The sequence below is a fragment of the Dipodomys spectabilis genome, unplaced genomic scaffold (genome assembly GCF_019054845.1).
Source record: "Dipodomys spectabilis isolate Male_0828 unplaced genomic scaffold, ASM1905484v1 ptg000043l, whole genome shotgun sequence".
In the NCBI taxonomy this organism is placed as follows: Eukaryota; Metazoa; Chordata; class Mammalia; order Rodentia; family Heteromyidae; genus Dipodomys; species Dipodomys spectabilis.
The window spans coordinates 28763366-28780445 of record NW_024870720.1 but is presented as its reverse complement, the minus strand read 5'-3'; the positions used below and the strand labels follow the sequence as shown (position 1 = coordinate 28780445).

The window sequence follows — 17080 nt, the reverse complement described above, 5'->3', positions numbered from 1 at the left end:
GTAAAGACTTGGAAAAAGTAACTTTGTTCCTTCCCTGCTGCCTGCTTCTATTGAAAATCCTATTGTATAAAACTCAATTCCACAAGACACCAAAAGTAAGCCAATAAGACAGTGAAGAAGGAAGTGGAGAAAGGAAGGAAGTACAAGGGGAAAATGAGGCAAGGAGGCCCTTAAGAATGAATTCTTTCTAAATGTGTACTTTTAACTTTATGATCACAATGGGCATGATGAACATCAGCCAATACACAAAATGCAAATTTGCTTCCAAATAAGTTAACTGCCCTCTCTGAAAGGATTGTGTGCATTAGATGGATCCATATCAAGAGTATTCCAGTTCAGCCTGGCATTGTCCATAGCATTTAGCCAGGCTCAAATGATGTTTTGTCAGGAAGGGATTCCCAAGTGTCATCTATGAATACATGTATGTATATTGGCTGGGGAATTGGCTAAAATTGTGCTACAACCACATCTGTGATTCAGAAACACTATTCTTTCTTGCTATGGTTTCTAACGTATTTATAATGTATCATGTGATTTTTTTGTTTCTTTGTATATTCCTCCCCCATGGTATAACGCATTTTCACTGTATTTGATGTTGGTCTAATTTGGGGAGGGGAAGGGAAAAAACAAAATGCTTAAATAGGGACACAGGTGGACCCATTGTAACAATGAGATGTACAAGATGCTATGCCGATCTTTACAATTTAGGCGTGTGGGGAGGAGTTTGGGGTGGGGAAGGGGGAGAGGAAAGGAGTGTAATTGTGGAGGTGGGAGGGAAGGGATGTTAGGGGAAAAACAAAGGAGGTAACAATGCTTGATAGGAAATGTACTCATTACCTTGCTCATGTAACTGTAACCGCTTTGTATAGTATTTTTACAAAAACTATTAAAATTTTAAAAAAATAGTCCCAGTCTGAAATACATGATGACTAACTCTAGTTACTGTGCTGTACAATGGGAACTCCAGATCTTCTCCATATGGTCCAACAAGCTTTTTGCCCTTTGGGCAGCATTCCCCATTTCCTCCTACTTCCCTCTCATCCCTGGGAGTTCCATGCAGTATCATGTGATATCTCCATGGAGATCATGTGACATTTTAGAGCTTTTTTTTTTTGTTCTTGTTTTCTTTGGAGTTTTGTTGTTACTGTTATTGGAACAAGTATCACTAGCTATTACTGCCTGGCCTCAAATTCAGTCCTCCTGCCTTAACTTCCCAAGTGCAGTACCGAGTTTTCCCAAAGCTACTTATTGAAGATTGTCTTCATTGTACTCTTTCTTCACGCCTGTCACCTTTGTCAGTGACCAACTTTAACTACACAGGCTCATTTCAGCAAGCTTTGTTCCATGTATCTATATGCCAGTATCACACAGTTTTGATTACTACAGCTTAGCTAGTACAAAGCCATCATCTTTGTTCATTTCCCAGATTGAAGTTATGACAGTCTTTCGATGGTTCTATGTTCTATGTTCAATTCCTAAACTCAAACCTGTAAATAGGATATTATTTGAAAGCAAAGTTTTTGCATATGAAGTTAAGAGGAAACACTGTATCCAACTGGACAGTTTGGGGCCTTAATCCATAGGACTACAGCCCTTTTAGAAGACACAGAGAATAATACTACATGAAAACACAGGAAACAGCCAGGTGATGACAAGCAGAAATTAGGATTTAGAAATATGAAAACTCTTAACATAATTGTTAAAAGTTCAACATTCTTCTCAAGCACTAGTATGTACTTTAACCATTTTGTGTCTCCTGGCACATTCTGAGCATTCTAGTTCTGAATTAACAATTTCCAAGAAAGATTACATGTGGAGTAAAACCTGTCACTAATAGTAGAGAATGGGTTGAGCTATATTTTTAAAGTAAATGAATACTGTTGAATATTCATTAGGTTCAAATTCTTTAAAAAATTCATTATACATCTACAGTGTATTTTTAAAGTAATTTTACCAAAAGAAAAGCCTATTTGTGTATCAGTAAAAATAAAGCAAGCTCTTATCCTTATGTATGATTTTTGTTATTCATTTTTATAGTTTAACAAAGGACTCTACTGTGGAAATCAAAGAAATGCATTATTGAATACACCGGATTCCAAGGGAAGCCAGTTCTATTGATACAGTATAATCAAATACTTTTCTCAAAGCATCATGTAATAGGATCTAATGATAGGACTACTTAATATCAAATAATACCAAATACCTGATTGACACTACTGTTCAATCAAAGCAGCCCTAAGTATAAATGCTATTTTGTATAATCAGCATTAACTGACATTAAATTTCTGTGCTTTGTATGGATAATTTTACAAGTACTGATGGTAGTCTTATGATTTGTGCCAACATTTACAAGTAGGAAAAAGTGCTGATTAGATGTTATGACCTTGACCTCCCATGCAAGGGTATTTATGGATTTTTCCTATCCATGAGGCTCTAAGTTAAGTACATGCCACATGAAAGGGACTATGACAAATTAAGTTTTTTTTTTAAGATTAATAAGAAAAATTAGTTTCTTCTTACACAAATGTCCTACATGGATAAATTATTTTCATAGAAAGAAAGCAGCAGTGAGATAAGTCAACAATCATAAACTGATTGTAAAGAAGAGTCCTGGAAAGCTGTCTTTATTATAATTTTGGTTGTGATAACCTGGGAAAAATTGTTTCTTTTATCTAAGCTCCAATTTCCCAGTCCATTAGTTGTGAATGGCTGTGCTTAAATCTACTTCTTTCGCTTCTTGTGAGGGAAAAAACAAACAAACAAAAACACAAAAACCCTTGTGTATGTGAAAATTCTCATCTAAGTGCTTACCAATGAGAAAGATATCCATAGGTAAGAGTAAGAATTTATTTTTCAATAAAGCAACTAGATTACTTAAAACCAAGATAATATTCACTGCAGAATTAAAAATAGAAAAAAAGAGGGGGAGGAAACAGACCATCTATTTTAAGCTGAGCCCGCTCTTGAATTTCTGGATGGCATTTTCACTCAAGGCCATCTAGAGATTCAAATGGGGGCACAGTTTAGTAAGAATAGTCACCAAACCAACTTACAGTTCTCACTATTAAGTAAACAAAAGGGGTTCATAGGACGTTGACCAGAGAATGACCCGAATCTGAGAGCAAATTATTTTACATTTTGCAAAAACTAGACATTAAATGAAAATAGCAATTGAATTAGGAAAGTCATAGCAATTGATTTATTACTATGTACACATTAAAATACTGGAAACAGTAACAAGAAATGGAATACATATATTGTAAAGCTGAGTGGAGCAATTATACGTCTTGACACGTCTATAAGCAATTTGCATATATCCATACACTAACCAGGGTTTTCCTATACACAGTATTTCCTTAGGTACAAATTGTACTTAATAGAAAAATATCATTAGTTGCTAAGAATTCTCTCAATGTATCCCTCTTATTTAGTTTAAATTTCATCTAACCTCTCAACTCTATGAATCTCTGCCAACAACATAACCAGCTCCAAAACAAACTATTTTATAGACCTTCATTGAGCTCTCTGTGACTTCTTGAAAAACTCTGAGGCTACTAAAGATTATCTGGTGGTTTTGGTTTTGGTTTTTTTGGTGGAAGTAGTGTAGTGGGTTAGTTGGCTTTGGTCTTCTGAGATAGAGCCTCACTCTGCAGCCAGGATGTCCTGGTTCTCTCAGTCATCCTGAACTCAGCCTCCCAAATGCTGGGTACTGGTCTACTTTCATTGTTTTGTTTTTGTTTTCCCTGCTCTTTTTATCTTCCCATCAAGATACTGTCATGAAAGGATAAACAACTTCAAATCATCTGAAAAATCAAAATTCATTTCATTAAACTGCTAACCCACAAACAAGATCTGAGATTTAATAATCACCCCTTTGTTCATTTATTGATCTATATCAGTCAGAAAAAGTGATTTTCAAGATACTTCAATGGAATATAACATCTCTGAACAACTGGGAAATGGATAAGATAAAACTAAAACCTGAGATGCCAAACACTGAAACAGTCTAAATTTAAAATGGCATAACTGCTAGCACTCATAATCATAGCCAGCTAGGTATTAAATATCACTTTTATTAGAAGAGGAGTTCATTTTTTATTTTCAGATTCTTTTAATAAAACTCATTTTTTTCAAACAAAATAATGCAATTTTGAAAAACTGTCTTTACTAGCCTTTAGGATCAATCCTCACTTGAACAAAATTAGTCTATAGAAAAATGAACTTTTGTACAGTTCCCACTTGGAGCCTGGGTCTTTCAAGTTTCAGATGAGGATAAAAACAATAACTCTACTATAGGGAGGAAGATGTTGAACAAGTACTAGTAGGGAGAATCTGAGATTTAGCAGTGTTTCTGCTAAAATTTGTTAAATTATTAAACTACCCACTTTAAAAGACAGGCATATTTAAATAAAGTACTATATGTTAGTAGCTCCAAATTTGGATTTTTTTTAAAGCTGGCCTAGCTGCAAAAATTAAATAGCTATTGGCAATGAGACATAAAGAAAGGTGAAGGTTTATATAAGGCTGTAGGATGGCACTCAACATTGTACAGATGCTAAAAGGAATAAAGCATTTGTAGGAAGGAAAAAATAAAATCTAACAAATTAATGACAAGAAATTGTTGAGCAGCAGAATAAAAATGGAAACACATGGGATTCCATGTGGCTACTAAAAATGAGTTGTTCAGGTAGAGTAACCTAAAGCAGGTTTGGGAAAGTATCTGTGTTGCAAGACATCTGCTCTGAGACTACCTTACCCAAACAGAATAGGCAGCTGCCAGACTGAAAAGCACTGGCTCAGACTCCCAGGATGTTTATTACCCAAGGCCATATTCATTTGTGAACTCTTCACACATCCCAGGGAAGTGGGAAAAATTTAATCACTAAAGATTTTCTCAGACTTTCGGCTAAGTAGTTCAAGAAATAAGAAGCTATAACAAATTAAAGGACTTAATTTCTTGACCTTAATTTCTTCAACTTATACTATCTACTTCCCTGGACAAACAGGAAAGGAAATTTATTGCAAATCTTAAGGGGATAATCATTAAAAGATAAATCTTAAGATTTTATAATTCTTGATTGCAATTAAGTATAATTTCTTGAAACTCCACCATTTAAAAAATATTTAATATGCTCCATTACTACAGGTATCTAACTCATCAGAAAAATAAAAGAATACTAAAAATATTTGTCCACTTAAGGGAAAAATATTTCTAATGGCTGTTAATTTAAAGCAGTATCACTGGGAAATTTATCACACTTGAGGATACTTTTCAATAAAAATAATACTAGGGCTTGATTTCCTACCATGGTGATGATGCTTAATTTAAATAGCATTCACACTAGGAACTAGACTACAACTAACATGTCATTAAGTATTTTTAAAAAGATGTCTGAGGATGGGGACAAGTGGGGAGGCAGACAGTGGCAATCTCTGGAAGATGGAATCTCTTCTCTCTGCTGGTCCTAGAAGAGAAAAGAGACACCAATAAGCATCAACACACTGTCCGGCTTCCTCCCCACCCCACTCTGCAGTGCAAACCTGACAGCCAGCCTCACCTTCATATCAGGTATTCAGTGCCAAGAGAATGTAAAAAATGACACCTTATCCTAACCAGAGCTATCTTTTTAAACAAAATTAAGCTATCAGAAATATTTTCTCTTATAGAGTTATAATCTGTATCCAATGGGAGGGTACACAGCCAGACTGAAAGTAATAACTTACATCATCTTTCTGAATAATGTATTTCCAAAACCACTGCAGTCGAATACTTCAACTTACAAAGAGGTCATTATATATTCCAATCCCAGGCCTCATGCCAATGCTAAAATATCTGAATTTTCTATGAATGGGTGTTGTATGTGCTGGTGTGTATGAAGCATGGAGTTCTAATCACGTGTTTGAGCTGAAACTGCTTTTTGTGACTTCCAGTCAGTGAACACAGTCACAGTGAAGGGAAGGGAAATTAATCAACTTGTACAATGTGAAAAAAGATAGTCCTAACTCTGGAAAGAAGTGCTAAAACAACTGAAATTGATCTAATAATTGATCTAACAATAATCTGAATAATTTAGAGCGGCAGTAATAATTCTCTCATTTCTATAATACAAAGAAGATTCTGCAGAAGGTGCTTTTGCCCGGGAGTAGAGCTAGCTGATAATTGGGAACCCCGTGGCCACCCAACAAATTCCTATACAACACCATTACAGTTTACATCATCGTAACTCTGAATTACTGTAATTTTCTCACATACCCTTGTGGAGACCTAGTCACTATAAATCACGTCCCCAATAAATCTTTCAGGCATTCATTGATTTTAGTGGCTCAGGCCTGCAAGGTAAGTGTATACAATGAGGAGCTAATTTAAATTCACAGTATCTGTGTTGACCCATGATGGATTGCTTTCTTCCAAATTGGGCACTGGGGATAAAGAAATCAAAGAGACACTCTCCAGCCATCTAAGACAGCAGTGAAATCGCATCTCTGGAAGCCTTGACAGTTTTAAAAAACGGTTCTTGTGGGCTCTGGGACCCCAACAACGACTGGTAAAAAGACGGGGCAGAATGAAGCATTCCAGGGCACCACCGCGCGTCTGCATCACGCTAGCCAACACTTGTGCGAAAGGCCTCCGCAGACCCCAAACAAAGGGAGCCAGACCAGCCAGGCCACCCCGCCTCCTTCTCACGGACCAGAGCCAAAACCAATGACCACCGGGGTGGGGCAGGCGGGCTCGACCTCTTTGCAGAGGGCCTCCAAGGTCCTCCTGGTCGCTCAAATGCACCTGCTGTGAAGACGATCCATTCCCGGGCGGGAGCCCAGGGCCTAGTACGGCCAAGTTCCCCGGACCGGCAGGCGTGATGCCCACAAGGCCAAGCTCACGGCTCTCCCGCGTTCCACGCGCCCTCTCCCGTTCCACGCGCCCTCTCCCGTTCCACGCGCCCTCCCCGATCACGCGCTCCCTTCCCTGTTCCCGCGATCGCCCTCTCCGTTCCCGCGATCGCCCTTGCCTTTCCCATGTGACCTCCTGTGACCGCACACCCGTGCCAGACACCAACCGCCCAGCTTAGTGCACGCACCTCACTCGGCTGCTCCGAAAGCCCCGGAGCGCGCGCCCCGCCGTCCCCGGGAGCAGCGCGGGCCCGCGGCCCAGGCGTCCGCGGAGCAGCAGGAGGCCGCGAGCCCGCATCGCCATGGCTGCGGACGCAGGATCCCCGCGCGAGGCCGGCTCCGCCCCAGCCGGTCTGGCGCAGCGCGAGGGTCCGCCCACCGCCCTGTCCCCGGGAGCCACGCGGGGCGGGGCCGGGAGGGGGACGGACCTGGAGACCCGGCTCCGCCCTCCTGCGCCGCCCCTCCGCAGGTCCCTCCGGCGAGGTCCAAGGGGAGGGCGGCTGCCCGAAGCACCGCAGACTGCGTGCCCCACTTTCCCCCAGCCATTGCGCCTCTGGGGCCATCTCCAAGGTTACGTGAAATACCGCTTTGAGTTGCAGAGCTGCTGCGAGACAGAGGCCTTGGCTTCCCAAGCCAACCCTCTCTGTGTGACCTTGAGAAAGAAACACAAGGAGAAACGGAAACAAGGATTTCACTGTGTGGAGGAGGAGAACTCCACTCAACAAGGTCTGGATCCCAGGATCTCCATAACTTTACATACGTTTCCACCTTTGGAAGATGGATGGCTTCCCCCACCCCCACCCCCCCACCCCGGGGGTCTGTAATCAAGTTGACATAGCCTGGAAACTCTTCATTGTGCAGTGAGTTTGTATTGAGAAAGCAAAATATTGCTGTCTTTGAAAAAAACAAAACAAACCTTAATTCGTTGTACAAACTAAGAGAGACAACTACCACAAGTAAAATCGCTGCCAAGCTAGCAAGAAATAATATTTTTTCCAAGGTCAGGCTGCAGCTGCAAAGTCATAATCACTTTCACAGATGCTCTCTACTGAGAAAATTTGCTTTCTAGAATCCAAGGTTGTTAGAAATGGAACCTCCCATTTGCATCTAACTGATAATAAGGAAAGCCCATGGAAAGAGTGGCCTGAAAGACAAAGGGAGAAAAATCTCATCAGTGCGGTGTTTTTGAAAAGCATTTACATTATAATCTATAAAAGAAATAGTTTTAAACTTCTGCTGTGTAACAGGAGAGTTAACAGAATGAAAAGATAAATCAGGGCAAACACTGGGAGAAAATGTGTGAAAAACATTACTCAAGAATTTGTATCAAAAAATATCTGAAGAACTCTTAAAACACCACCAATAAAAACACAAGCCAAAATTAGACAAGGCATCTAAATAGATATTTGCAGTAAACAAATGTCAAATAAAGCATTTTTTAAATTGCCATTTGGAAATGAAAATTAAGACAACAATGAAACAAACATCTATTAGGATGGCTAAAGCGTCCCAAAACTGATAATAACCCATGTAGAGGAGAACATGGAGCAATCAGAACTCTAATCATTGTTGGTGGGTACTAAACAATGAATTTGTCCCTGTGTCATTCAGTTTTCTATCACCAGGAAAATAATGCCTGAGATAATCAACTTAAAGGAGGAAAAAGTTTGCTTTTGCTCGTGTTGCTGGGAGTCCAGTCATTTAGCTGTCACGTTGCTCTGAGTCTTTGGTAGCATAGTCCAAAATGGCAACAACACTGTGTGTTTGAGGAGTACTGTTGAATCTGGCAGATTGGGACTTCCGTCCCAATGTCTCATTCAAGGGCACATCCCCAGTGACCTCACTTACTTCAGTTAGGCCCTATCTCTTAAAGGGAAGTATTGGGTAAACAAATTGTTTTATAACCACACAATGAGATAGCATTCATTAACAATAAGAAAGTCATAAAAAGAGATGTATAAGCTTTAAATGATTGTTCAGCCAGGTGTGGTGGTTCAAACTTAACATTTCTGCACTCCAAGCAGCAGGAATGTGATGAATTTGAGGCTGGCTAGCCTGGACTACAAGGTAACCTGTCTAAAAGAATTTAAAAAATATATATAGAATATTGATAAGTAAAAATGGTTTAGCCATGTACCAGTGGTTCATGTCTATAATCCTAGCTACTCAGGAGGTTCTGATCTAAAGGTTTTGGTTCAAAGCCAGCCACTCAGGAAAGTCTATGAAACTCTTATTTCTGATTAACAACCACAAAAAGCTGGAAGTGGAGCTGTGGCTCAGGTGGCAGAGAAAATAGCTCAGGGGCAGCACACGTGGCCTAAATTTGAGCTCCAGAATCTGCACACACACACACACACACACACACACAAACACACAGCTGGAAAAGACAGTATTATTCAAATTATTTGACATCACATAAAGAAAAAAAAAGAACAATTTTTTTAAAAAGCTAAGTGATGGACAAAGTCTTAGGAAAAAGGTTTAATAGATAGAGGGTTTTTAGGAGTGAAATCATTCTGTATGATAGTATAATTATTGATACCTGTTATGATACATTTGCCAGTACCTTTAGAACTTTACACATTAAGAATAAAACTTAATGTATATATATATATTTTTTAATTCATGTAGAAGGCTTCTGGTTTTCAGAAAATAATATAGCCTGTTTATGTCAAGATAATCTGTTTTACCAATGTATGAACAACCTCAATGAAAGGGATAGGGGCAAAGTGATGACCTCAGTAGCATGAAGGAACATTAAAACTGAGTGGAGTCTTTAAAACTGAGAAACTGCTTATCAATATTGTACTCTGATCTTTAATAAAGTTGCATGTATATTAACAGTTCTGATAATGTATATGTGCTCCCTAGAATAAAATAGCTAAATGTGTGTTGGATTATAAGAATGATCTGTAAGAAATTTACAGGGAAGAACGGGGAAGAGGAGAGATCTATATTCATATGGATTAAGTTCAATATTTTTGAACTAACGTTTGGTATAATATAGGCACAGAAAAGTATACATAGATGAGTAAATATTCAGGAGTTAGTATGCACACATTTTCAGGATTAGTGAGCATATCTACTCCCTAGATTTCTCTTGCTAATATATTATACGTGTCTATAAATTGATCGATCCATTTATTTCAATAATCTCTAAAGATCCTCTGGATTTCTATAGAATTAAGGGTAATATCCCCTTTTCTATCTCCTCTAAGTCTTGAACTGGCTCTTATTATTGTAAAGTTGATGAACTAGATTGAAGTAGATTTCTCTTAATCCATTCAGTCAATGATATTTTGTTATGATAGCTCAAGCTAACAAATACACCATGAAAGCTCAAGGATACTGACTATCCATTTTAAGGGTTCATTAAAGACTCTCAGGGAGGCCATGCTCATGACCTCTGTGTTTCGAACCAATTACGTTGCAGTAAATAGGATTGACTAGAATGGATAGACTTGGAGTGGAGAGATTCAACGTGAAGTTACTTCAATGGCCCAGCTGAAATCCAAAATCAAAGCAAAAGCATAGGGATGAAGGAAGGAAGACATGTTACCTATGAGAGTGGCTAAGGGGGCTAGAAATAGCAGAGTTGAGAAAGAGGCTCGGTCTGTGATGAAACATAGGTCCTGACTTAGATAGCTGGGTAAATTGTGCATAAAGTAAAATGATAAAATAGAAGGAGCCAGGCACCAGTTGCTCATGGCTGAGTAGGTAGATTGCCCTAGCTGCTCAGGAGACTGAGATCTGAGGATTATGGTTCAAAGCCAGCCTAGGAACAAAAAGTCTATGAGACCCTTATCTTCAGTTAACTCCAAGAAACTGTAAGTGAAGCTGTGGTTCAAGTGGTGGAATGCTAGCCTTGAGCAAAAGAGCTCAGAACAGCACCCAGGCTCTGAGTTCAGGCCATGGTATTAACACAAAAAGAAAGAAAAGGGAGAGAAAGGAAAGAAGGAAGGAAGGAAGGAAGGAAGGAAGGAAGGAAGGAAGGAAGGAAGGAAGGAAGGAAGGAAGGAAGGAAAGAAGGAAAGGGAAGGAAGGAAGGAGGGAGGGAGGACTAGAATAGGAGGGAGGGAGGGAAGGAAGGAAGGGTTTATCAGGCCTGAGTTTATCAGGCAAACTCTGGGGAGAGCTAACTAAATTATAGTGTTTAATTGCCAATGCCTACATTGGCAACAAAAAGAAAGTGCAGCAAATAGACATCAGCCCGGATTAAGATCACTGCACTGGATGTTCCTGTGACAGAGGCCGACAGAGCTGGCAGGGAGCAACAATCAGGATGTCTTAGTGGGCTAATGAGTTAGAGCGAAGAAATGCACCACACCCAAGCCTACACAGAGGCCTGTTTTTCTGGTGATTTTATATGTTAGCACTCCACAGGGCCTAGGTATAACCGAGGTGGAGTTGGGTACTACTACCTGAGGCGGAAATGAAAAAAAATGGAGATAACAATCCTGGCACCAAGGCACTGCTATTAACAGGCTGTCTAACCTTGGGCAAGTCAGTTCCTTTCTCTTGCTCAATGCTGTTCACACACAACATATAGTGAAAATAGAGTGATTGTTACCATGACACCCCGTTAGCCAAATAATACTTGAGGGACTGAGGAAATGACTCTTGGAGGCAGTAACATATAAAGTAATAGTGGAAGCGCAGGTAAAAGTTAACCACATGGATGGACTAAAGATTGAGAAGATGAAAGAAGTTCCAGTTAGAGCAAACAGTACATGCAGACAACCTCCCCATTAATAACTAGGCTAAAGACTTAAAGAGAGATTTCTCTGAAGAGGAAAATAAGAATGGCCAATAGAAATGCTCAACATGAAGAAATGCTCAACATCTCTGCCATAAAAGAAATACAAATCAAACCAACATTGAGATACCACCTCACTCCAGTTAGAATGGCTATAATCAAGAACTCTAATAATAACAGATGCTGGAGGGGATGTAGACAGAAGGGAACCCTACTGCATTGTTGGTGGGAGTGTAAATTTGTTCATCCACTCTGGAAAGCAGTATGAAGGTTCCTCAAAAGACTCCACATAGAGCTCCCCTATGACCCAGCAATCCCACTTTTGGGCATTTATCCACATGATTACAAACAAGACCATACTAAAGCTACCAGCACAACTATGTTTATTGCAGCATTATTTACCAGAGCTAAGATATGGAACCAACTCAGATGCCCCTCTAAATCTATGGATCAAGAAAATGTGATATATATGTTTACTTGAAAATTACTTTTAAATAGACATTGGGAACAAGAACAATAGGCATTCATAAGCATCATGTTATTTCAGATTGCTTTTTTCCCACAAAGATTAGAGCCAAAGCTGGGTACTGGTGGTTTATGTCTGTAATTCTAGCTACTCAGGAGGCTGCGATATGAGGATTGTTGTTTCAAGCTAGTTCAGGCATGAAAGTCCTTGAGACTCTTATCACATTAACTACCCCCCCCCCCACACACACACACAATCCCGAGACTCAGGCTCAAGTGGTAAAAAGCACTAGCCTTAAGCACAGAAGTTCGCTCTCCCCCTTTCTCTGTCTTTGTCTCTGTCTCTGTCTCTCTGTATCTCTCTGTTTCTCTGTCTCTCTGTCTCTGTCTCTCTGTCTCTGTCTCTCTCTTTCTCACACACACACACACACACACACTCTCATACAAGTTAGAGAAGGAACTCTATTATCATGCTAATTGAAATGGACCTTTGGGAAATTTAGTTGTTCTCTCTCTACCTAGCTTTGAATTAGCATTCTCAATGGCCCAAGAGTTAAAGCCTGAGGCACTTATGAGCAAGTGCAAATAGTTCATAAGCTTGTGAAAAGAGTCTCATCTTCATGCATAAAAATGAAAATGGACATGAATACCATACAATAACATTATATCGAGTCCTTTGATAACAATTGGAAAAATCTGACAGGACTTCTAAAGAATGACCGGGAGGTGGCGGTAGAGGGACTTCCTTGAATTGCTTTTGGAAAATTAGTAAATTAGAAAATTTTTGGTAAAATTTAAAAATTAGAAAATTTTTAGTAAATTAGTACAACCGTTTAAACGGAAAACTGTATGTTATTTAGTGAATCAGACATCCATACCTTGTAAGCCAGTAATTCTACTTTTACATATTTATCTTTGAGGATGTAATCGACATCAGTACAAGGGTGTAAGCAACTCAAATGTCCATCCAGCTGTGGATCAGATAAATCAGCATTGATGTTGTCATAAGGATAACCTACAAAAGTGATGAAGACTTGGAAGTTTTGTAAAAATGGATCAGCCTTTGATAGAATCCGTAAACATGCACCTGACTGAATCAAGTCAAATTTCTGTAGCAGTTTCTCATTTGACCAGGGATCAAAAGCAAACAGAAGTAAGGAATTGTTTAGAATCTCAGTCATAGAAACAAATGGGAAATTGTGAACAGTGAATTCAAGATCAGAGTGAAAGTTGGGGAATGTAACAAAAACAGTATTTGGCTAAAATTCTTTTTATTAAGTTGTTCCTAGTTAATTTATTATGCAAAAGTAGAAGGATGAGAGCTGGGATAGTGTAAGAGAGTGTGTCTGGTTACACAGGTAATGGCCATGTCTTGAAGTGGGAAATGCACATCATTATTTTGTTACTCTTCCTAGAAGTGCATGCCAAATTATGTGTGTGTGTGTGTGTGTGTGTGTGTGTGTGTGTACATATATATATATATATATATATACACCTGTGCATATCATAGATGTATGTATACATAAAATGTTTTATTTGATCTTTTATATAATTCATGTAAAACAGGCTTATATCTTAATACAACATGTGTTTATATAGTCTCTCATGTTTGTGAAGTTTTGTGCAATTAGAGAAACTTTAACTCTGAAAAGTCATGTTGCATGAGGTTTTGTTTTGGGTCTTTTTTGTTTAGTTTTGTGGAGCTAGTCACAGGCCTGCATTTCCTTGGCTTGTTTGTTCATGGCTAGGGCCACAGCTCCTCCTCTGGGTTTTGCTAGTTAATTGGACATAAAGTCTCAAAGACTTTTTTTTACCTAGGCTGGTCTCAAACCATGATCCCTCTAGTCTTAATCTCCTAAATAGCTAGGATTACAGGTATGAGCCACCAGTACCCAGTGACATCTTTTTAATATCTTCTATCTAAGTTCATAAGATTTCTGAATTACTTGCTCTCATTGATCAACATGTGTTATTGCTTAAATTGTAGATGCTCATGGAGTCAAAATTAATTCCCATTCTAATGGATACTTTATTCATATTACCATATCAGACTGCTTTTTTAAGGTTTCTGAAAGTTTCTATAATGGGAGCCTTAAACATTGAAGTTTGTTTTCTTCTGCATAATAAAAGAATGCCCTAGACCTCAGACTCCTATATTCATAGTTGAGTGAAGTTTGTAAGTATTTTACTTCTAAAAACAACAATGTAAATGTCCTTAATTTCTTCTGTTTTTTGTACTTACACAGTTTCTTTTGTTATTTCAGTCACAGCAAGAAACATTCATTACCAGGCTAGGTATGTTAGTATAGTCCTGCAATCCCAGATACTCAGGAAAGAAAAAGAGAGCAGACCATTGGGGCAAAAAGTTAGCAAAGCATCATCTCAACCAATAAACCAGCTGGGTATGGTGTGGCATATCTGTAATCCTAGTTCAATGGAAGGAATGAAACTAGAGGCTGGCCACAAGCAAAGCCACAGTAGCCTATTGGAAAATAACTAAAGCAGGAAAACAAGCAAGAAAGAGAGGAAAGAACAAATGGAAAGAAGGAAGGAAAGGTGGGTGAAGGAGAAAAAGAAGGAGGAGAGAGAAAAAAATCTCAAGTATAAACTAGGTATTGTCAATGAATTTGGGAGAAGTAAACTATGTCTGAATATTGCAATTCTTAACCATCATCAGCTGTATGAGGTAAGTATAGTTGAAATTCTTAGTGAAGATAAACAGTCCATTGCAAAATTGTTTAATACTTGGAGTCAATTTGGTAAGTTCCAATATTGTATTAACATTCAAATCTTGATATCAATAGCCATATAAATTATGAAATATCAATTGTTTGCTAATACTATCTTAATATAATAATGAATATGCATTTATTAACCTGAAACTATAAAATAATATTAGATATACCAGAACAAATATTGATTCCCTACAGGCTTTTATTATCACCAAGACAATAACTTTACATAAGTATAAAAGAAATGCTTGAGTCCAGTGAAAATTTTTTAAATGATCATTAGATGTTAGATCTCCTCCCATGTACTAATAAACACTTTAGACTTAATTGGAGTAACAATTCCTACTGCATTTCTTACTAGAGGTGATAGTAAGAAATACAGATCTTTGTACTGAGGATTTCAAAGTAATTAAATATATTTGTTTCTATTTCTCTATGGACTTTGGTGCTTAACAACCTGAGGGCATTATGACTTTCTTTAACTTCAGACTTCATGTCTCTTACTTAAAGTAGGGTAGCCATGTCTCTTTGGTTTTCTTTTATTTTTAAAGAAATGTCCCAGTAGGCCAAAGGAAAGAAGAAATTATGTGAGCAGAGAGCAGAAAAGTGTTTTTTGTTTTGTGGGGGGAGGATGGAAGGAGGGATCCATGGCTTCTGTTTCCTGATCTCTCTGGATTGGCAATGTACCGGGCTCAAGAGTAGCTTTTATTCCCTTCTCCCTCCTTGTGGAAGAAGAAAAGGAGAAGTCAGTTTGGTCTGAGTCAATAAGGAAGTAGAATTTACTTCTCCAGTTTGTTTTACTTGGAAGGGATGAAAAATCCCAAACATTACATTTGTCAATAAAGGTATGAACATTTTTTTCATAGTATTTCCTGGAGGTGGAGCTATAGACTTTTGCAGGCTCAAGGATATTTGCAATTAGTCATCATTTAAAAAAAGTTTTTCCTGAAAAAGAAATATTGGTGTCTCTTTAAAGAAAAAAAAATCTAGAAAATGAACTGTATAACTTGTGTGTGGGGATGGAAGGGAGTGAGGAAAAGGGGTGATATTGTCCAAAAGAAATGTACTCAATATGTGGTTTATATGACTGTATATAACCTTTATAAAAACAGCAAAAAAATTGAAAAATTATAGTGACGAATGCAAATCAGAAATAGCACTATTATATCTCTTTTATGGAAGAATAAAGTTTAAATGTATCAAAAGTTGACCTTCAGATCAGTTACAAGCTGTTCCCATATCCACTCAGTCCATTGTACCCTAGGCTCTTAATTACCTTGTGAACTAGCTGCATCTCCTTTTCTTCTTTCCTTCTGGGAACCAAGTTGTTAAGTTCTGGGAGTATCTACTTTCCATACTTTAAAATTTGATCTTGAGTGACTGTGAGAAGAATTGTGACCAATGACACATTTCTTATTAAATACTTTACAGTAACTAAGTCTGTTATACCTCTTGCTGGTCAAGACCTTGAGACAAAGTACTGAAAGTCACATTGATGGCTCTGCTCTGGAAACCAGCCTCTCCACTGAAGAGCTAAGAGAAAGAAGATAAAGAACAGTGCTCTGCTTAGAAAGCAGAAGGAGGAGAGAGGGCATCTCCCCTCCTAAAAGGGTCTCCAAGAGAACAGATCACACCTGTGTCTTAGTTTTATGTTTGCTTGGGTCCTATTTTGTTTCATTGTGGACAGTGTCTCACTATGGAGCCCAGGCTGGCCTCAAATTCACAACCTCCTTCACGCTCCAAATGTTGGAATTACAGGCAAACATCAACTTGCCCTCTTCAAAAACTAGACAGAAATCCACTCACTCCCCACGTAGACCACCTCTCAATGCCTAAGGCTTCATCTCTTTTGACCTGTAAATAACTAGAAGGAGCACCCCTATCTCCCTATCCCTGGGACTTAATCTAGAGACTTAGTGCAAGTTGCCACTTTCCTTTGGGGGCAGGATTAGAGGCATTGGGAAAATCTACAATCAAGAGCAATTATCTGTACAAAGGGCAGTGGATTTAATCCTCCTGGTTTGCAAAGGTAACTTTTCCCTGCTAAATCCTTGGAAGTTTTATCTCCCATAGCTGAAAGCACAGATGCCCCTTTAAGCTTACAGAGTTGCTACTGGCTAACTTTCCTACAGAACTTCCGGAATGACTTGCATTTGTTTATCTCTGGACAATGTAAACACATTTTCCCATCCTTTTTCACTCATTTAGAAGCAAATCCTGTCAAAGGAAGAGTCTGGTA

At 38.6% G+C, this 17080-nt stretch overlaps 1 protein-coding gene across 2 annotated transcripts in view; it reads right to left on the bottom strand.

The window, feature by feature from the left end:
- Mthfd2l (methylenetetrahydrofolate dehydrogenase (NADP+ dependent) 2 like) overlaps positions 1–7202 on the bottom strand; it is a 101542-nt gene extending 94340 nt beyond the window's left edge. Inside the window, exons 1-2 of one of the 2 annotated variants that reach the window (XM_042678206.1) lie at positions 7077–7202; positions 5365–5465 (exon numbers count right to left, since the gene is read on the bottom strand). In XM_042678206.1, the coding sequence (XP_042534140.1) occupies positions 5381–5465; positions 7077–7192 (201 nt within the window). In that variant the 5' untranslated portion in view covers positions 7193–7202 and the 3' untranslated portion in view covers positions 5365–5380. The remainder of the gene's footprint in view (positions 1–5364; positions 5466–7076) is intronic. The other variant, XM_042678207.1, reaches the window with a different exon arrangement.
- Between the last annotated feature and the right edge of the window lie 9878 nt (positions 7203–17080).